This window comes from Sinocyclocheilus grahami, unplaced genomic scaffold (genome assembly GCF_001515645.1).
Source record: "Sinocyclocheilus grahami isolate Dianchi unplaced genomic scaffold, SAMN03320097.WGS_v1.1 scaffold55.1, whole genome shotgun sequence".
Lineage (NCBI taxonomy): Eukaryota > Metazoa > Chordata > Actinopteri > Cypriniformes > Cyprinidae > Sinocyclocheilus > Sinocyclocheilus grahami.
The window spans coordinates 4,621,501-4,643,596 of NW_015505234.1; the positions used below are offsets into that span (position 1 = coordinate 4,621,501).

Below are 22,096 nucleotides of genomic sequence, written 5' to 3' on the forward strand. Positions count from 1 at the left end.
TTGACTTGATTGCAAATGATTGCAAAGATACTATTTAAACTGAACTGAGCTGGATGATGACATCACTGAATTCAATGATGAACTGTCTTTAACTGAAAAATGAGTGTTTACTATTGTCATTTTGCATTATTGACACACTATTTTCCTAATTAATGCTGTTCAGTTGCTTTGACACAATCTGTATTGTTAAAAGCGCTATATAAATAAAGGTGACTTGATTTGACTTGACTTAATTACTCACCCTCATGTCGTTCCAAACCCGTAAGATCTACGTTAATTTTTGGAACACAAATTAAGATATTTTTGATGAAATCCGAGAGCTCTCTGTCAAGGCACAGAAACGTAGTAAGAACATCGTTAAAATGGTCCATGTAACATCAGTGGTTCAACCATAATTTTACAAAGTTACGAGAATACTTTTTGTGCGCAAAGAAATCAAAATTAAGGACTTTATTCAACAATTCTTCTCACCCGAGTTACCATGGCGGAGGAGAAGCTCATATTTCCTGTGAAAACCTACAGTACCACTCAAATTAGAACACATTATTACAAGCTTACCGCTGAATCAGGCTGAAGTAAGTAGACAGTTGAACATTGGCTGCTTATGTAGGCTACTTGCTCAAAAATTTATTTTGGATCATTTTTAACCAAAAAAAAGTTATGGACTGCAGCTTTAACGTGTGAACATGTGTTTAAACATATATAGAATGCTTTAGTTTTATAATTTTATAGCTGGTATGACTTTTGTTGTCATGTTTTATACAGGCTATATCAACTATACAATAGCCTAAGTTAAGCCTTCAGTAACAGTGCATACTGTGTCATTGTGCCAATATATAAATTCTGTGATTTCTTTTTAGGATTTTAGAACAGATATATTTGTCATTTATTTACAATGACTTATTAAAACATGCATTTTAGATCTTAGAATATTAGTGTAATCATATTTTTATATTTATGACTAATTATTAGGATTTTAGAGCATATGGTCTTTTGTTGTCATTTTTATATAGTGTATGTAAGCAGTGTATGTAATACACCAACTGGACATTGTTATCAGTGTATGTATTTCTATAAATCTTTGATTATTAATAGGGTTTTAGAGCAGATCTGTTGTAGTATTTTTATGCTACACTGGGCAAAGGCTACAGTCTCATTCTACAGTTACACAGTTTGGCCATTGATTATTTTTCTAATTATTTAGTCAATATTGTGATCTTACAGGCCATTAGGTACGCCTTTTTTCTCCATTGCAGTTGGGGATATTTTTGGAGACACATAAAACAGGCTATTTAAAAATAAGTGCTCTACGGATGAGAAATAAATCTTTTGTTCTTTTAACAGAGCCATTGACATAAGCTTGCTGACGGATGCTGATGCTTTCAATACCTCAGAGACCAATGATGAATTACTGCAGACACACAGCGCTGAGCATGCAAATATGTCCAGCTACTCTGATATTGCAGCAGGGGAGGACAATGTGCTTACATTTAAAAATTAAAAAAGACAGTTTTTGACTATCTCGCTCTGCATTCATTTTGTTCATGATGATTAATAATTTGTCTCATTAATGTTTAATTCACCATGTATAAGCTATATATATGTATATATATATATATATATATATATATACATACACATATTATATTATATTAACAGTAGTTGTTATAATTCTAGTTTATAGGCCTATAGGCATCAATTTTCCTGTATGATCTTATTTTCCTGTTTCTCATTATCCTTCTTACCCCATTTGATTTTGTGCCTCTTGTCAATGAATAAAGTCTAGAACATAGTTTAAAAAGCACTTCATTTGAGAGAAAGATTATCTAATGAAGAGCACTTCCGCTATGTTTTTTTCATTGCTGTTGCTCTGGGGCCATATGCAAAGAAAAACAGATCCACATTTGTCTAGAAAATGATTAATTCCATTTCAAAAGCATTTAGCACTTTTTTTTTTTTGCAACAAAAAACTTATTATTCTATTACTTTTAACTTTCAGAGTTAAAAAGTGGGATAAAGATTTGTTTATGCACTATATTGTGTGTGTGTGTGTGTGTGTGTGTATGTTTATGACAATTTTATGACAGTATCAGTCATGAAATAAAAGCAAAAAATGCTGTTTTGCAATAGTAGTAAAATAAAGCATCTGTATTTTGTGGTTTGGTATTAGGTTTGTATAGAGGATTTGTTTGTGTAAGTCAGATGACAGTGAAAGAGAAATCAGAGTTTAGCTTATGCAACAGCTCAAGGGATGAAAATGTTGTGGTCCGTGTTTGTGTCTATGTGGCTTCCAGATGGCAGGGAAGAAAACAGACTGTAGCTGCGGTGGATGGAATCCCTGATGATCTGGAGAGCTCTTTGCCGGCAGCGATGGATGTTCAGGACTTCGATGGCCAGTAGCCGAGTTCAGTAACGCGATGGGCAGTTTTGACTACCCGCTGAAGGGCTTTCCGGTCTGAGGATGTGCAGCTGTCATAGCAGACTGTGATGCAGCAGGTCAGAAAGCTCTCAAGAAGTTCTCGAGAGCTGGGCGGGTAGATTGAGTTTATTATTTGGGTAGATAGATGGGTATTATTTGAAGATGTGCAGTATGTGGTGAATGGTAACTTGAATCTTTCCTGTTTTTTATTATTATGCTATATTACACTGACAGACCCAATACCCAAATATCTAATGTATGCTTGTGTACATTACACAAGTATATAATATGAGGTCCATATGTGTCCTGACTCTTTGGATGTTTTTTTTTATATTTACTAAACTGTGTGTCAGAGAATTACATTTGTGATGTATTTGTTTGTTATTGAAGAATTGATACACATTTTGTCCTCCTGCCAATAGCCACAAATCAAGTTAAATTACTCCATCAGCAAGGACAGTTAATTGCAAAAATGCATTTATGTCATTGATGATGGATTTTTTGGTATAAATATCCTCCAAATCTTAATAAGTACATCTTTCACCTCAATCAAAACACTTCAGAATGTTTGAAAGACACACAATACCTTTCAGAATGCAAATTTCTAAAGCATAACGCCATACCTCTTTTACACTTACAGGAAGAATGAGACACAATACACTTTCTCTCATTTTCTCTCCCTGCCTGAACTATCCCAGAAAACGCAAGACAGGCCTACCTGAAGATGGAGTCGATGTGTCTCGGACGTCATGTCTCCTGTCAGACGTGTGAACTGAGAGACAGGAATGGCATGGCCGGTGAAGCCCCAATGAGCAGGAGGGGTCATCCTTCAGCTCAAAGACAGGCTGAGAGACAGCCACATGGCACACATCTCTAAATGACAGCCTGTCACTGGCAGGAGATACACCATACGGCTCTGTCACCTCTCACCTGACTGAACTCGGCCCACTGTATTCTCACGCTGAGGGGAAACTGCGTCACTGTCAAACTAATGGTGGTTAAAGGTGAAAAATTTCCATTTTTGCCATAAGCCCCATCTGTACATTTATATTTTAAGATCAAGGCTTAATTATCTATTCAGAGAGGCCTATGACCGTGCCTCTGCTGTCATCTTGGCGAGGAAGTTGGATTAGTGGAAATGTGAATGTGGTGTGGTCATATTAATGAAACATTTCTCAGTGATAATAACTGCATAAATGAAATGTCTTTTAATAGGGGAGACTGGGGCAAGTTGTCACAGTTATATTGAATAATTTATACAGAATATTTAGTGAATATTTCTCAGGCTAGGTTTATTATATATCTGTATATGCACCTTAAAGGCCCATTCACACCATGTACGAAAACGATATAGTTTTAAAAATCTTTCTAAATTTATAGCACAGTCATCATTACAAAACAATGACAATCTGTTAGCATCCATCTTTTAAAGCTACAGACAATACTGCAGCGCCGCTTATTGCCTTTCAAAAAGTTCCAAAAGTGCATTTCCATTATTATTGCCTAAAAAAGAATAAAAAAGACTAAAAAGTTCCACCATCAGGTTGAACAGTTCTCGGTGGGAAACTGTGCCGATCCAGGTCAGTGGGCTTTTTCTCAATGTGGCGCCATAGAATGAGAATGAGAAATATTATTTCTAGCATAGAATTATCCAAGTATTGTTCAAATGTAATAGATTTATGAACCAGGAAACCAACATTTGTGTGTCTCCATACCTTATAGTTACAAAGAAAGAATCTTTGTGACAACTAGCCCCAGTCTTCCCTGTTGCATAAATTGGCCACACAATTATGTTCCTAATGAAATTCAGGTTGTTGTATTGGAGGCAATACTTATTTCATTTTACTGCAGATACACTGAATTATTTCAGGGTTAAGAATAAACCAGGAGTGATCAAAACTTCATAAGGCTTGTAATTTCTCTGCCTGATCAATACCGAGTCAGAATGAATTTGCTGAAACCAGTATTTGCAGATACTTTCTCTGTTTGTTTTAATCAACATCGCTTTTCCTCTGTTTTTTTTATAATATACCCAGGTGCTGCCATCCCCAACACATTCACCTCACCATAGATCTCTTCAAAACAGATTTGTGAGTCTATCCCGAGACAAATAACCGGAGTTGGAGAAGGTGAGCCATGCTGTTTTGACACACTGTTAGAACATGATGTTACAGAGTCAGACACCTGACTTGGGAAAAAGGTCATCTGTTCATCACAGATCAAAGTGGAGGACAGCACCTCTCAAAACAGTGGCGGAGAGCGGGCAGGAGGAGATAAAATGAAATCTTCACAACAGGACTGATGGACATGTGGCTCAAATACACCCTCCTGTGAGCTGTAGGGAGGGTGGGTGTCCTGCTGGCAGATGTCCCTTCTAGTTTCAGATGCTGCTTGACAAGATTGCTCTGAGGTGGGGAAGACCAAAGCGGTCTAGGTAATGAGACAGTTGCTTCCTTAATGTTTGCTCTGACATCGTTGCACAGGCACAAAACGAGAAGACATATTACGGCCTTTAGAGTGCTAAACAGAATGAACTTAGCAAAGTAACAGACTTATTTACAGAAATCAGATAATGAGCAATGAAATAACATTTGCTACATTTCATGAAATCTAACCAATTTTGATTGATTATACAGTATTTTATTTTGCTCATTTGCAACTGTTTTGTGTTTAGTAGGCCTACAACATATCTGTTTGCTCCGGACCTCAATCAACAAACCCTCTCCATCCCATTCCGTGAGGACCAATACAAGGATGTCACTGGCAGACCTCGCCTTGCTTTTGATTTATGTTGCTCTAAAAGTAAAAATCAAAGATCCTCTCTAATGCAGCTCTGTGGCAGTGGGATGATATATGATGCAGCCGAGCAGTTAAATGAGAGCACTATGTCTCTGCCTGCGTTTTAATGGCACGGTCAGAACTCTGACCCCACATATGAATGACTTTACAGTACTTAAAAAGACATCCTCAGACAGTGCTGATTTGTAAAGAAAGTCCTCAGGGCAAGCTTGTTTTGGTCATGCAGTTTTGATTACTCAAGAGACTGTTTGTAGGGAAAACCAACAGAGACAAACTTCTTTTATTGGTTTTCAGTAGAATTCAACATTGAGAGGCTTACAAAATAGCAAAACACTGAGAATGAAATTTACATTTTTAATTCCTGTAGAAAATTGTATTTTGTTGCTCATTGTTTGATTGCTGCAAATATGTCTAACACATTAAAATATTAAAGGGATACTCCACCCCAAAATGAAAATACGACGAGACTACTTTTTGTACGCGAAGAAAACAAAAATAACGACTTTATCACACGGATGCGCTGTTTTCGTTCAAATCAAAGCGTAAATACATGTAGAAAACGTATCCGTGTGGCGGCTTACACAGAAGAGTGTACGCTGCTTGCGTTCAGTGGATATTCTCCAAAATGGCGCTACGGTGATGCGGAGAGACACAGAGGAGACGAATTGTTGAATAAAGTTGTTATTTCTGTTTTTTCGCGTACAAAAAGTATTCTCTTCGCTTCATAAAATTCAGATTGAACCACTGATGGCATGGACTATTCTGACGATGCTTTTCATACTTTTCTGGACCTTGACAGTGTAATTTACTTGGCAGTCAATGTGACAGTCACAAGCCTCCCGGTTTTCATCCAAAATATCTTAAATTGTGTTCCGAAGACGAACGAAGCTTTTATGGGGTAAGTGATTAATGACAACATTTTCATTTTGGGGTGGGGTATCCCTTTAAAATGGCAGTAATGATTCAGATTTGTTCTCTTATTTTTTTCCTCAAAACATTGAGGAAAAAAATGTGTGATTAAAAAAATCACTATTATGTATGGAATAATAAGGATAATCACGTATTATTCTTACGGAAGTATGAGTGGCAAAAATGTCTGTTTTCTTAAACACTTTATAATAACTTTCATGTCCTAAATGTTTTATAGGTCAGTTCATGTACATTTAAATATGAACACCTGATAACATAGCCTAAATCAAAGTTTTGTGACATTTATAAATATCTGAATGAATATAAATGATCCGATATTGTTTGCTATTTTTATTATTGAATAAAGAATTTTTTTGCATGATCTTTAAAAGACTGACAACGGGAGAAAAAAAAAGTGTATTTACAGCTTAATCAGGGTATAATCAGGGAAGGTTATGTAACCCTTTAACCACTTTTTGGCTTATGAAATCCAATTGAAAAATGTTTTGAACTAAAGGCAAACTGACTGAGACATCTTTTCCATTCGGCTCTGTATGCACAAATTCACTGGTTATCAGTGCAGCTTTCAAGAATACACTGTTTTCACAAGCATCATTTCAGTATGTAAAGCATACTGAGATCAATCATAACATGTGGGATCATTTTTGTGATTTTTTTTTAAAGGAAATCATATGTTGATGTAATTTAATTTCAGAGGGTTTGCTGAGCGGATCCAATTAACTACATAGCAAAAGCATGATGTTTTCTTTTTAGTAAACTTGCTCAAAAAATATTTGAGCTATCTAGTTAAAGTACACTTTCAAATCTGTATTAATATTAGGCCTAGGGCTTTCCACTGAAAGATTTTTTTTTCAAGCATGTATTTAGAAAACATACATATTTTTGATTACAGTGATTTCAAGTTTATTTATAGTGTAATGATGATTAAACGAACGTCTTATTTCGAAGTAAATTATTTAAGTGAATGCATAATGATGAAAAATGCATTTTAACCATTAATTTACATATCAACCATTTGGTATATGCTTTTAAAAAACACTAAATACTGCTTGTTGTTAATGTCCCAACAAAAAAAAAAAATTCCCTGGGTGTGTCCATTAAAAGGTTAAGTTACATCCTTCCTTCCTTTCGGTGTAAGCGGTCTTGTTAATGCCCTCTTAAGTGACATACTGGCAGTGTCTCAAAAGTTTATGAGCTGCCTACTTGGACTGCATTTTGGGCGTTATATGTGCGTGGGAGTGACCATAGGAGCACAGGACGCGTTTCGGCTGCTATTGTTTAGTTTTTTTTAATCCACACATGATGTCTTTAGTTGGTTGCGTCTCTCTTATGTCTCACCGCCTCTCGCCATCAGCGTTGTCGAGTTAAAAGGAGTGTAACTTCTATTAACTTCTAATTTCGACTTAAAACCCCTGCGTTCAGCGCCATTTCGTTTCACTACATCTAGCTGTTTTGAACGCAGCCGGACGTGTGGACGCCCCCTTACTCCGCGTTCTGAGGGAATCAGTGTCCGCGGACTTTTGAGCGACGAGCGAGCGGCTAGGCGTTACTGTCCTGCCGTTCAGTTTCATCATCACTCCAACAGACGGGCTTTAAACAAAGACTACCACTGAACACGGAGCACCTGGGCTTTCTCCTATGCCTAATGCGAAGTGTCGTAGCTTTTGTGACTGTGCCGTACTGTTCTTTAATGGTGACACGTCTGGTTGGGAGCATCTTTTGTTGAATATCGTTTCAGGTTGCGTTTATAGACACACGATCTGCGCGCAAGTATGCCGAGGAGAAAACAGCAGGCGCCGAAACGAGCGGCAGGTAAGTTTATCTGAACTCATTTTATTAAGATGCTCGTTTGCATCCGTCCTCTTGAATTCATTCTCTTTAAACCGTTATGTACATTTTGGTTATAGTGCCTTGCATTTACAACCTACCATAAAGAAGATTATCTGTGTAGGCCTATATATAAGCGCGTTTAATTGCATGGATTTTTATTTTCGTGTATAACTCATTTTCCTTTTTCTAATTTCAGTCATACTTTTTGTCATGCTGATGGATACTTTTTTTGCCACAAAATTCAGTTTGTAAAAAGATACTTGAATACAGCTTTTGAATTATGACCATGCTTTAAATTTTTTATTAAAAGCCATGTTGATGGAATTTATGTGGCTTCAAGACAAGTCAAAATTGTCTGGTGTAACGGGATATTGCAATTTTTTTTTAAAGGGGCAAAGCAGTTTTGTTTTAAAATATTAATATTTGAAAAAACTTTGTGGCATGATGAACAGTCAGGAAGCCATTTTGTTGTCATGTGACAAGAAAACCATAAACTAGAAAGGACACATCTGTATATCAATGTCGTTAAGTTGTTGTTGCTTTTGATATTTTTTAAGAAAAAGCTTGTTGTTTATAAAGGACAAATGGACTAACCCTAATAAAACTTGACATTTGTAACTCGAAATGCATGATAGAAAGGTAAATATAAAATAAATAATTAAAAATGTATATATTACTTTTAAAAGCATGTTTATTTTTTAAAAATAATGATTAAGTTATGTACATTATATTTAAGTTGCAAGCAAAGTGTTTTAGTAAAACTTGGTATATTTGTCAAAACTGTGTGAAACCACTAGCTAGCATTTTTAACCAGATTTTTTTTTAATGTATCATTTTTATCAGCTCAGACCTTGTGTTTTTATGCATCATTGACACATACATGCATACACGTAACCATTTCAGTCTATTTTAACTCCTGTAAAGAGGTGGGAACCACTGAAACTGCCTTAATGTTAACATTATCTGTCTGCTTAATAGAATAGATTCTATCCTATTATTTAAAAGAGGAGGAGTTCTGGGGCATTTTTATATTTATAGCAGAGCTCTTTGAAACAGAGATACAAAGCCATTATTATATAGCCTTCACTGTTTGTGTGTGTGTGTTTGAGGCAGAGATGATGTGGAGTTTAATGGAGGGGTATGGCTTGCTCTGTTAGACTGGCCTGTCAGAACAGCTTTGTCTCATGTTGGATTTAATTGTTATCCTTGTGACAGCCTCATCCATCAAAGGCTTTAATGGTCAATCAGAGCAAGGCCATGTGAGTGCTCTCCTTCTTTTTCCCCATAAGCTTGCCTGAGCTTTTATTTCATCAGTATGCTCCTCCAAACTTCACTCATGGGCGCTGTGCAGAGTGGTGGCCGTGTGGTTTACAAGTATGGTTTACAGGTATGAACACATTTAGTGATGTGGTCACAGACTGAGCCACTTAAAGTAGGACTGTTACTTTTAACTTATTGATTCTGATGCATTGTTTTACACAGGTGATGAAAAGCTCAATCGCGATCTTGTAGGTGAAGCCTTAATGAGAGATTTCAGAGAAATGTACTCTTTCCCCATCTTTCTCTCTTGCCCTAAAGGTTTGCACAGCTCTGTGTAAAAAAAAAATTGGTTTGCTTAATTTGAGCACACTTAATTAGCTGTAAGCATGATGGATTCCTGACAGGTGTAATGATTGGGGTTGACAAGCTATGCGTCTGTCTCCAAGTCATATTAGGTTTGTGCTCGCTTGATGTAATCAAGTTGATATTAGCACTCCTGCTGGCCTTTCCTATTGCCATAACCCAATTTAACACCTTTACGTGACAAATTATCTTTTTGGTGCCAGTCTGGAGTCTAGACGATTCCAAACTGTTATGAGAAGACAAACATGTGGAAACACCTACAGTCCTTCTGAAACGAATGTTTTCATCTGTCTTTGAGCCATATTTGGAATGACAGACATCAAATCTATTTTGAGAGTTGTACTTTGCTTCAACTCTGTTAGATCTCTCTCCGTCTGTGTGTGGGTTGATAATGTGAGTTAATTGGACACGCCTCTGCAAATCCCATGGGCCACCCTGGCCAAAAAGCTTCTCGGTTCTCAGGCTCTTTTGGGCACAACTCCAGGCCCTGCCTTCTCCCTCTTTCTAAGGGTAAAATCAGTCGCTGTCAGATCTAAGGTGCGAGGCAGGTCTTCCGGACAAGCGGCCATCAGTCATGCATGGATGTGACGCAGGAGCTGGGCTTGATGGTGGTGGTGATGAAAGGGCAGGAAATCATAGAGGCCCACCATTCCCTAATCCCAACCAGTGTCAACATACCTCTCCAGCCAGGCATGCCTGTAATCACAGCCAACAGCTTCCAAACTGCTAAAACTCCATTGATTTACACAGCGGCTGCGACAAAAAATTAATCTAATCATACACATTCCTGCGTACTTACACCTTGAATACATGTAAGTGTGATCTTAATCATCATTTCAAGTAAAAAAAAAAAAAATATATAATATTTTTCTTTTCCAAGGAAAGAAGTTTTTGTTTACAAATATTATGAATTATTCATAAATAGTTTCTGACCAGTCACACCACATTAATTTATATTTCTTTGTCATAAAAAATGTAAATAATGTTTTGATTTTTTTTAGAGACTTGTTGACCTTGACAGTAGGAGCTGGGCTTGATGGTGGTGGTGATGAAAGGGCAGGAAATCATAGAGGCCCACCATTCCCTAATCCCAACCAGTGTCAACATACCTCTCCAGCCAGGCATGCCTGTAATCACAGCCAACAGCTTCCAAACTGCTAAAACTCCATTGATTTACACAGCGGCTGCGACAAAAAATTAATCTAATCATACACATTCCTGCGTACTTACACCTTGAATACATGTAAGTGTGATCTTAATCATCATTTCAAGTAAAAAAAAAAAATATATATAATATTTTTCTTTTCCAAGGAAAGAAGTTTTTGTTTACAAATATTATGAATTATTCATAAATAGTTTCTGACCAGTCACACCACATTAATTTATATTTCTTTGTCATAAAAAATGTAAATAATGTTTTGATTTTTTTTAGAGACTTGTTGACCTTGACAGGGCCATCATCTCAGCAGCTGCTGGCTTAGATACACATAGAATTGTTGCCAATCACTCTTGGCAGCTGAGGCACATCAGACACACTGTTGTCAAGGGGGGAAAGGAATCAAAGGCACACGGAGTGATAATTGGAGAGATATCTCCCCTGAAAGGACGTTTGTGGTCAGTGGAATTCCAGTCAGCAGAGACTGTTTGCCTTCCCGCATTTACTGTAAATGGTCAGTTTTAAGTTTCTCCGCCAGAGAAAGAGAAACAATACAGAAAGGGCAAGACCCAGGATAACATTATACGCCCACAGTTCTTTTTCTTTCTTGATTTGACTGCCCACTTTTATTAACTAAATAATTCACACATTTCTTTGCTTCAGTTGCAGAGAAGAACACACTATATTTGGCATGGGGACATCTCAACATGTTGCCTGAACGCTGCATTATTTTGATCAAAGTGTCATGTGTTGCACATTAGCATGGCCTCAAGCAAGAATAATTCTCACAGTTAACCTCAATCTGTATCTCTCTATGAGGTTGTGTGTGAGTCATGTGAGCTCTAAGGATGAAAAGCCACAGTATTTATGGACCGAAAGCTTTTAATTTGAGCAATCATCTTATTGGTTATTATTGCAAAGTTACCTAACAAGACCTGTGTATGGCATTAAATGCAATGACGTCAAGATGAGCAACCTGATTTTCACTTGATGTAAAAATTAGATGATCTAGATAGTTTAGAGGATCACATTAGATGCGATTAACAAAAATATGCCAACTTTTAACTGCAATCATGTACAGTCTTAGAGTATGTAATTATGCACGCACATATTTTTTTTATATTATGTATAGAACTTGATGTTCCAATTCAAATGTCATTGGTGCTGTTTTTGTCTATAAGGTGGAGGGGGTTAATGACTGATCATATGGAGACAAATGTTATAGTTACATAAATCACATAACGCGAGTGCCACTAAAGTCTCCTGGATTTTTGTTCTGCTAGAGCTCATTGCACACATCACATTTTATTAGCTTAATAAATCACCCAGGCTGTCAATCAAGCCTTTTGAGAATAATTGGTTATAGTAGGTGCCTCCTGAGATGGATTATAAATCATTCAAGGTTAAAAATTGTGTTCAAATTTAGTGGGCTTGGGTCTTGATACACACATACACATTTGTGAGAGTATATGTTGTCGTCTTAGGTTATCTCCTGAAGAGTATCTTCTTAACTTTTCCACCCGCTTTAAAAAAAAAAAGTTACACTCTTGTAGCCTTTTGCATTTGTGCTAGAAAAAAGCAATTTGCCATTGTGGACCCTCAGTGTGTCACCATAATTGTCTCCGGGATATGAGAGGGCAGGAAAATGATCATGTCATTGTAGTTACACCTGGTTCACCCTCTTTTCGAGCTGCTTTGGAGTTCATGCCAAATCAGGCCAGTCAAATGACATCTTTTGATCAAGGCTGTCGGGCACGATCAGAGGAGATTGGCAAGTAATGGATACCTAGTGACAATCCAAATCTACAGAGGGGATAAGACTGGCCTGCACCTGCCAGTTATCCTTTAGAGACCCCATCCTGCAGGCCGCTTGGCTGACAGCCAGTGAGAGGCTAAATGAGAGAAGCGCAGGCTTGTGAGATTGTGTATTATCATTGGAAATGAGAGCTATTTGTGCTTTAACACTCTTGTCAAGACTGTGGTGGATCTTGTAAGAGAGCGAAAGAGAGACCATTAACAAGCCACAATGCACTTGAATCACACATGTGGCGGTATACCATGTTAGCTTGTAATGCAAGGCCTGCTGTATTTTCAAACATCTAACATGTCAAGCGTTTTCCTTTTGACATGAGCAACATAATCACAAATGTGCACACAAATAAGAGTGAATAGAGTGGAACAGAGATAGTGGTGGGTGGGGTATGGCTTTCAAGGGGGCATTTGTTCCACTTACGGAGTCAGAGTGACAGTGTCAAACTAGCAGGGGACAGGCTGTCAGGAGACTGGATCGTCAGTCCCAGAGGACACTGGTGGATGGGCTCTTTTGAGGGTGTGAGGGCAGCTGGCAGAGAGAAGGGAGACCGTGTCCCCTTGGATCTGTCATCTGGAGGTGCTCGAGCAGACACCTTTCTCGCAACACGTCACCTGTCCAAGGTGAACAGTCGTCAGGTGGGATTCAAAGTGACAGGTGGCTTATGTGCCGCCATCTTATGTCATTACCCTTAACCTCTCAATCTATCTGTCCACCTTTTCCCTTTATCTATTTGTCTCTTCATATGTGCACAGGTGTGTCGAAATGTGGAGAGGTGGGCCAAATGCCAGCAGGTGCAGCCTCTTGTAAATAGCCTGATTGTATGCTTAACAGCAAACAATTAGATAAAAAATCTTTTATGTTCACTTGACTAGACTATACCAGACTAGTTCAAAATCTCAGTTCTAGAAGAAATATAGGTCATTTCTTGGTCCTCTGATATTTGTTTGTTGATGTTCCCGTGCTTATGTGCCATTCAGAATTTAATTAATGCCTTTTAGATTCCAGTTAAATTACAGAAATTGATTTGCATTTGAATTGTGGCAGACAGCAGGATACATAATTGCAATTCAAATGTGAACACAAGACTTTGACTTTTGTTGGCCAGGGTGGAGGAACACTTCATTTCCTTCATTTCAATTGCCTGTATTGAACAATTCCAGTTCAACCTCTTGTGGGATGTGGCCCATTCACTTTATTTTCAAGAAGAATATCATTAGGCTAAATGATTGTTTTGTTTGTTTACCTCATTCAGTGCAATTTATGTGGCATTAATAACTTTTATTTTTATTTTTCCCCCCTCTAGCTTATGATTCAGAGAATGTTAAGGAGACCACCATACAGACCGAAGGCACTGGAAGTGATTACTCGGTGACCAAGAAACCACACTGTGAAAGTGATTTGGGAGAAGACTTCAATAACCCAGTGGATGAACAAGATTCCCCCACTCCTGAGCTGTCAGGTCATGATGTTGACAGTGAATCTCACATAAGTGAATCTAGTGAACCCATGTCAGATTCAGACAGCACCCCGATCAAAAATGAGGAGGCCACAACAGACTTTCTAAAAGACTGTTCTGAGGACTCAGTATGTATTACAGACAGCCTAGAACAGATGAAGGCTATTTACAAAAGCTTCCTTAATAATCCCTACTGGTCCTTTTTGAGCTTGAATTCCTCTCAACCGCATGCAGACGAACAGCCAGCCAGTAGCAGTAGCAGCAACAGCAGTCCTGGACGAAACAGCTATGACTGGCATCAGTCTGCTATCGCAAAGACACTCCAACAGGTCTCTCAGAAACAACCTGCTGTGCTTGAACCAAGTATTTTCTCCACTGTCCAGCTCTACCGCCAAAGTACTAAAACCTACGGATCCATCTTTACTGGTGCTAGCAAGTTCCACTGCAAAAGCTGCAGTGCATCATATGACACACTGCTTGATCTCACAGTTCATATGAATGAAACAGACCACTACCGTGATGATAACCTTGAAAGTGCTAGTAAGGGTGCCAAGTCATGGTCCAAGCCACGTAAGCGCTCTCTTTTGGAGATGGAGGGAAAGGAAGATGCCCAGAAAGTCCTACGCTGTATGTATTGTGGACACTCTTTTGAATCCTTGCAAGACCTCAGCGTGCACATGATAAAGACTAAGCATTACCAGAAGGTTCCTCTGAGAGAGCCAAGAACAGCAATTGCTGCTAAAGTTATGTCTTCGCTCAGGAAGAGGGTTCCAGTGGAGCTGGATGTTGCAAAATCTTTGCACACCACAGAACAGACAAGAAGTCCCAACAGAGGGCAGGCCAGTGATATTTTTCAGAAGTATTCTGAACAAACCAACAAAGATGAATTGATAGATCAGAAGACAGCCCGTGGTGTACAGTTCAAGCCTCAGAACCTCAAATGTATGGAGTGTGGAATTTCACATGACTCTCTGCAGCAGTTGAGTGCTCATATGATGTTGACCGGCCACTTTGTTAAAGTCACCCAAACATTACAAAAGACAGACAAGTCTCCTCGTCACAAAAGTAAGTCTGTGAAGTCTCAGTCTGGTACACCACGTTCTTCCCCTCTCTTAGCCACAGGAATCTTGGAGTCATCGTCCCTCCCATCCGTAACAACTGGGGGCAAGAACAAGACACAAGAAATTACTTCTCAGAAAGACAGTGATTGCAAGGAGTCTGCAAATATAAATGATGTTAAGCAGAAATTCAGCATATCATCAAAGTCTGATTACCTAACTGAAGATGATCTAAAAGAGAGTCCTAAAATGGATTTTGATATTCTCAAGTCATTGGAAAATACAGTTACATCGGCCATTAACAAAGCACAGAGGGGTGCCCCGAGCTGGGGCGGTTACCAGAGCATTCATGCAGCTTATCAGTTACGAAACCAACTGAAACCTGCTCTAAACAAATTGGGCTATATTTTTTCTTTAAAACAATCAGCCAGTAGTCAGGAAGGCCAGTCCATAGACAAAAGTCATTTGATCCCTCCAAGCACTCCACCAAGAGCTTCATCAACCACAGTTAATGTCCAGGAGGTGGACAAACTGGAAAATAAAGTAACAGAAGAGGCTTTTGAAGTAGACAGACAATTTAATGACTTGAATGGACAGGGATCCCCACACTGGCAGCTGTTGAATTCTAAAGGGAAATCGCTAATGTCAAAATCTCCAAGTCATGAGAGCATAGTTACATCTATGAGCAATGTCTCTGAGGGTAACACAAACGAAAAGGAAATTCAGATGCACACACAAGATTTCAGAACTCGCCTCACCTCCACTTCAGATCTGTATGATGATGCTGGTCTACTCTCTGCCCACCCTGAGCCAAAACAGCCCTCTTTCAGTCCTCTAAGTGCCCTTCAGTCTGTTATGAACCTTCATCTGGGTAAAGCTGCCAAACCGGTAAGGCCTGTCCAGGACCCTATGAGTATGCTTCTCAGGATGAGCAACAGCATGGCCGAAAGGGCCGCTCTTGCCGGTCCATCTGGACATTCGGCAAAACTTAGCCAGTTGCATTCTGACTGCCATGAAATTTGTGGAGACCAACCGATAGACTTGTCCAAAGGAAAAAGTGAACAGTGTCTCAGAGCTGCCGCTCTCCCAGGCAAAGCTTTGAGTTCCTCTGTGTCTGGTGCATCTGTGAGTGAATCAACTAGTTCCAAAATCGTAACACCAGTGAGTCCTTTGCGTGAAAATGCCCTCTCTGACATATCAGACATGCTGCGCAATCTCTCAGACTCTCGTGTTTTGAAGTCCTCAACAGTTCTATGCAGGCCAGAGCAGTCCGAAATCGAGGGTTCTCATACTTCAGATGAGGCAGAGGATACATCCATGATGCATAAACGTAAAGGTAGGCAGTCGCACTGGAAACCCCAGCACTTGCTGATTTTGCAGGCTCAGTTCGCATCCTGCCTCAGGCAGACAGCTGATGGAAAGTATGTGATATCAGACTTGAGCTCCCAGGAAAGGATGGTCATATCACATATAACAGGTCTATCTATGACAACCATCAGCCACTGGCTGGCCAATGTGAAATATCAGCTCAGACGAACAGGCAGAACAAAGTTCATAAAGAACGTTGACTCCGGACACCCAGTTTTCTACTGTAGTGAATGTGCAACACCGTTCCAAGCTTGTTCTACATACATATGTCACCTTGAGTCACACCTTGGGTTTAAAATAAAAGACTTGGCTAAACTTACTTCTAAGGATCTAAACCGGAGGATTACAAAGCATTCTAAAAGCCCTCCCATAAAACCCGTGATTCCTGCTGTACTGCCAGCTAGAGGATGTCAGGAGCAATTGCCACCAGTACCAGCGCTGTAACATACATAAAAACATATAAAACAATACATTTAACATCGTATGGCAGGATATTTATTGTACTCTAAGTTGAGAACAGACAATAGGATCATAATGTAAAGATTCATACACAGTTACTTATATATTGTTGCATTAACATACACAATTGGCCTTGTAGGTTAAGCTTTGCGATCATGGATATTGTAATGGTAATTTAACTTTAAAAACCTGTTTAAAGTTAAGGTGGCTACCACCAGCTTTACCAAGTAGATACACAGTATAAGAAATCTATTATATATAAAAATGTCTTAACGTTTTGAACATTCTTGAATGCTCATGATGAACAGCTTTTGGGGAATTTTCTGTTCTGATGAGAGAAGAATGTACATTGTACATAAACTATGTTATGTTATGCATATATTCTAAAGTATGGCTTGCTTATTTTCTCTCATTTTTGCCTGTGCTTAATACGTAGTTTGTGCATAATCTGATTTATTTATAGATATGACTAAAGAACTGTATATATTTTAATTAAATCTAAAACATTTTTAAAACATTTTTGTTTATATAAATTGCCTTGACTTGTTTTTTTTTATACAGATGTTTTTGTTTTCTCCAAATTGTATCACCTGTTCATTTTCATTTAGTCAGACATTTTTGAATTTTTTTTTATTTACATCAATTTGGTTGAATGTTAATACATTGAATGAGGCATGCCATCTATATATGTAAATGTAAAAAAAAAAATCTGTCATAGGACAGAATCAGTAATCTTTTTTTAAAGAAAAAATGCCATTAGAAAAAAACAAAGCCTCTTTGTCTTTTTTTCAAATACGTGGTTTCACATTTAATATTTTTTAAACTGCATAATTTCAACCTAATATCAGTATTCTAATAAAACATTCAAAGACCATTGTTTTTATTAGTCATCCAAAACAGTCCAAAAAACACTTTTTGTCCCAAGAGTGCATCCTTATGACTGGTCACAACTGAATAAAGGCTTCTTTACATTACATTAAATTTTTTTTATTTAAAAAATAATTATTTATTTTTAAAATCTCCCCATTGTGCTGCAGTTTCTTCTTTAGTGCATATATTTGAACTCTTACCATGCCAAGTCTAAACATTTAATCATAGTCAAATATATGCACTCATTGTCATCTTAGCATGTTTCCCATCAAGTACTGGCAGAGTTAAATTGACATTGTGTCTTTTTGTTTTGTTCCTTTGGTACGGTGAGTTCAGTGGGGTAGTCACGCCTCAGTGGTAATAAAATAAGAGTGAGAAAGAGAAAGAAGTGCTCCCTGTCAGAGTCAGCCTATGTCATCGCTCTAATGAATATCATCTAAATTGCTTTGTATATCTGAACAGTTTGGATGTCAATCTAATTTGAGTACATGCACTGATGGGAAGGGGCCCAGACTAATGAGAAGAGAGCTACGTTTGACAGCGCAATAAGCTTCAACCTGATCAGACAAGTTTGAACAGGAATTCTGACACGTGTGCCAATCCAAAAAAAAGTTGATTTGAAAACAGTAGCTTGAATTTGATGTGAAATTCTGTACAGACTGTACTGGCGTCATCCTTATTTCTTGTCTGGCATCTTGTATGTGTACGTCATATAAACCAGTACCTGAAAAAAGTGACATGATCTCAAACATAGATTTTCATAAATATATCAACATGTAACTTGTAAAGCTGAGTTCCGTTCGGGTGTAATTTGCAGTGTTCCTTAGATTCATGGCTAACCAGAAAATAAATTGTTTACTGAGCTAGCACAATCTTCATCTCATCATGGCCTCTTGGAAATCATGTTCACCCGCTACTTGAGTGTCAGTTCATATTGTGGCCAGCCCTGAGTTGACGTGACAGTGTATGACAGCACCAGAGCACTCATGGGACAGAATGGAGGTAGCTGCCCACAGAGTCCAGACTGACTGAATTATTCTCAGCACAAGGGTACGGGTTAAGGTCATTTTCCTTTTCTTAAAGAATGGGAAAATTGTCATACTGCTGAAGTACAGTCAGTTTAAATCAAGTTGGACAACGTTTATGCTTAAGTGTTTTAAATATTATTTAAATGTGATATTGCTTTAGTCATGGAAGGTCATTAGTTAAAAATGTAAGCAGTATGAAGAACTATGGTGCATTACATCAATTTCATCCATCTGCCTAATAAAGTAACTCAAGAAAGTTGTTGTCCAAAATATTTAACAGCTGGACAGGGAATATTTTGAGCAGCTGAATTTCTATTCACTAGCATTTCCCCAGACAGCTGTCAAGAGTATTTTAGCATGATATCTGACAGATTTGCAAAAGACACTCGTTTCAGGGCATTACACCATACATTGTTAATTTAATGCATGATGACACGACCAATTATAGTGAGCTACATGCTCAAATAGCATGTCAAAAGCTATGTATCAATCCATTTGATCCTGTCTTCCAACACCTTAAGTGATACTTTAAGCAACATTTCTGACTAGGAGAGAAGTGCTGACCAAATAAAACGCTTGAGAGGAACACTAGCTGATCTAGCAACATTTGCACGAAAAGTAAAGTCTAAAACAAGATCGGTTGGTGTATAAATAAGAGCATATATTTAATTTCTATACTCTAGAACAACCCCCAAGAGAACCCGAGTTGGAAATCTCACTGAGAAGTAGTTTCTTTTATTCTTTACCTCTCTTGACAGAATTTAGAAACAAGAATCTTTCTACTGAAGATGTGACCCTTGGATATGCCACCCTACAAAACCTTACTGAAACTGACAGAAAAAAACTAGATTTACTTGTTTTTTCATAGTCCATTTATGTATGAATGTATATACAGTCGGGTCCAAATGTCTAAGACACATACATTTCCCCCCCTTTTAAACCTGGAAATAACTACAAAATTGTAAGAACTTAAAATATTTCAAAGAAAACTGTAGAAAAAATGTCATGCCGTAATTTGTCATTAAAAAATACACTACTTAAATGTGAAAATAATGTATAATAGAAGCATATTCACTAGTAGTCTCAAACAAATGCTTTTTTGTCTATCTTGTTTCACTTGAAATGACCTCATTTTGAGCAGAAATCAAGATTTCAGAAAGAAGCCGAACATTGTAGCATGCTAGCTCTCTACCACCGCCAGAGTTGTCTGACATGGTGGCATGACTTCTGACATCGTGTATTCAGAATGATCTGACAAGGCATCCACTCATGTTCTGTCAGGGCTCATTCGAAATGTGGTAATGGTCTCGTCCCTGTCCATCGTCCCTCTCTGCACATCTCAACCATATGCATAGGTGGCGTTTAGATGCGACATCCCAGAAATGCATGAGCTGAGAGCTTCATGCGACCTCCTGGGCCGCACTAGCCGTCCAGAGATGGCAGGGGACACGATTCAGTATGACACTCCTGGTTGGAGCTGCCAAACTGCCACTTCCTGTCCTCTTTATTCACACATTGAGGAAGTTGAAATACAGTGTTTTGAAAATCACTGATCAGACATCTGTCTGCTTGTCTGGCCTTTCTGTTTGACGGTCATGATCATGTTTGGTCACCTCTCATTCAACGTCAGTGCCAGCTCTGATCTGCATTACAGAGCAGCAGATACCAGCCATGTGCTACTGTATTTAATGGCCAACGCAGTCATTTCTATACTAATTAAGCAAGTTTTACTGGAAAAAAAGAACAAATGAATTAATTTTATTTCCTAGAGTCAAGGATTGTTGATTTATCTCTGAAAAACGGATGTAACATCAAGGTCTAGTAGTAAAATAATTCACATTATATAGTCTAGCTTCACTTTAAAATCTGTCAAATCCAGTGGGAACCGTGACCTTAGTCAGGTTAGATGCCATATTGAATTTAAAGAGGCTATGTGGGATAGACTTGGGTCTGTTCACACAGAATGAGTTTTTCCATTCCACTACACTTGTTAAAGTTCAACTTTTAAAAAATACATCTTGAGGCATTTTTACTCATTTCACATCACAGCAAAAAACGTGTTCCGTGTGATGCTTTTAAAAAAAATTTAAGTTAAAAGTTGAGTGCCGCATTTTTAGAACACCGTGTCGCACAGAACATGGCAAAAGATGTCAGCCGCGAACGCTGACACATTCGTCTAGCGTGATTACATAGAAAAACAATGGAAATGTAGTGCAATGGAATAGAAAAACATGTTCTGTGTGAACAGACTCTTACAGTTTAACAATGGCACACACTATATACTGGTCCTAGATCACAATTTTCAGAAATATGTTTCATCAGCTGAACAATCAGTAAGTTGTTAAACAGCACAATCCAAATGCACTGACTACGCCTGTCCCTCACAGTCTTGTTTTCATTCCTGTCAAAAATTAAATATGGCACTATCCTGACAAAGGTGTGACTGATCATTACTTCATCCAATCAATCATATAAGTTATATTTTATTTGTAGCCTTCTAATATCATTCAGACAGCATAAACATGAACACAAACCCACCCACAGTATCTCAAGCTGCTGTCCCATACCTTCAACATGTCAGTTCAGCACAGACGAATGACAGAGGATTACATAGAAAAACAATGGAAATGTAGTGCAATGGAATAGAAAAACATGTTCTGTGTGAACAGACTCTTACAGTTTAACAATGGCACACACTATATACTGGTCCTAGATCACAATTTTCAGAAATATGTTTCATCAGCTGAACAATCAGTAAGTTGTTAAACAGCACAATCCAAATGCACTGACTACGCCTGTCCCTCACAGTCTTGTTTTCATTCCTGTCAAAAATTAAATATGGCACTATCCTGACAAAGGTGTGACTGATCATTACTTCATCCAATCAATCATATAAGTTATATTTTATTTGTAGCCTTCTAATATCATTCAGACAGCATAAACATGAACACAAACCCACCCACAGTATCTCAAGCTGCTGTCCCATACCTTCAACATGTCAGTTCAGCACAGACGGATACGTGATAACGTGTTGGAGAACACACACACACGTACATCTTTTTGCATACAGACATCAAAGAGGTGCAGAATCTTGTCAAAGCTGTGAACATCAGCCTGTGTGCTTGGCAGGGTGAGTCCTTCCCTCATGAAAAAATGCCCCAATAATAACATGAGCTGTAAGACAGAGGTGTCAACTCTGTCCATCAGCTTGGTTTCAGGATATTGTTTTACCTAAGAAAGAATTCACAGAGGAAAACATCTGTAGATATTTTTTTATAGAGAATGGC

At 38.2% G+C, this 22,096-nt stretch overlaps 1 protein-coding gene across 1 annotated transcript; it reads left to right on the forward strand.

The window, feature by feature from the left end:
- Nucleotides 1-7,289: 7,289 nt before the first annotated feature.
- LOC107583839 (teashirt homolog 3-like) lies at nt 7,290-17,319 on the forward strand. Its single transcript, XM_016270187.1, has 2 exons — nt 7,290-7,960; nt 13,874-17,319. Exons 1-2 carry the CDS (start codon nt 7,921-7,923, stop codon nt 16,894-16,896), a joined length of 3,063 nt encoding a protein of 1,020 aa, XP_016125673.1. The 5' UTR covers nt 7,290-7,920; the 3' UTR covers nt 16,897-17,319.
- Nucleotides 17,320-22,096: the final 4,777 nt, after the last annotated feature.

What these genes read in the sequence shown, in the direction of transcription:
- LOC107583839 (XM_016270187.1), top strand. Translation starts at nt 7,921, where the DNA reads ATGCCGAGGAGAAAACAGCAGGCGCCGAAACGAGCGGCAG. An exon ending in GGCGCCGAAACGAGCGGCAG is followed by an intron (nt 7,961 to 13,873) that starts GTAAGTTTATCT and finishes TCCCCCCTCTAG; the next exon opens with CTTATGATTCAGAGAATGTT.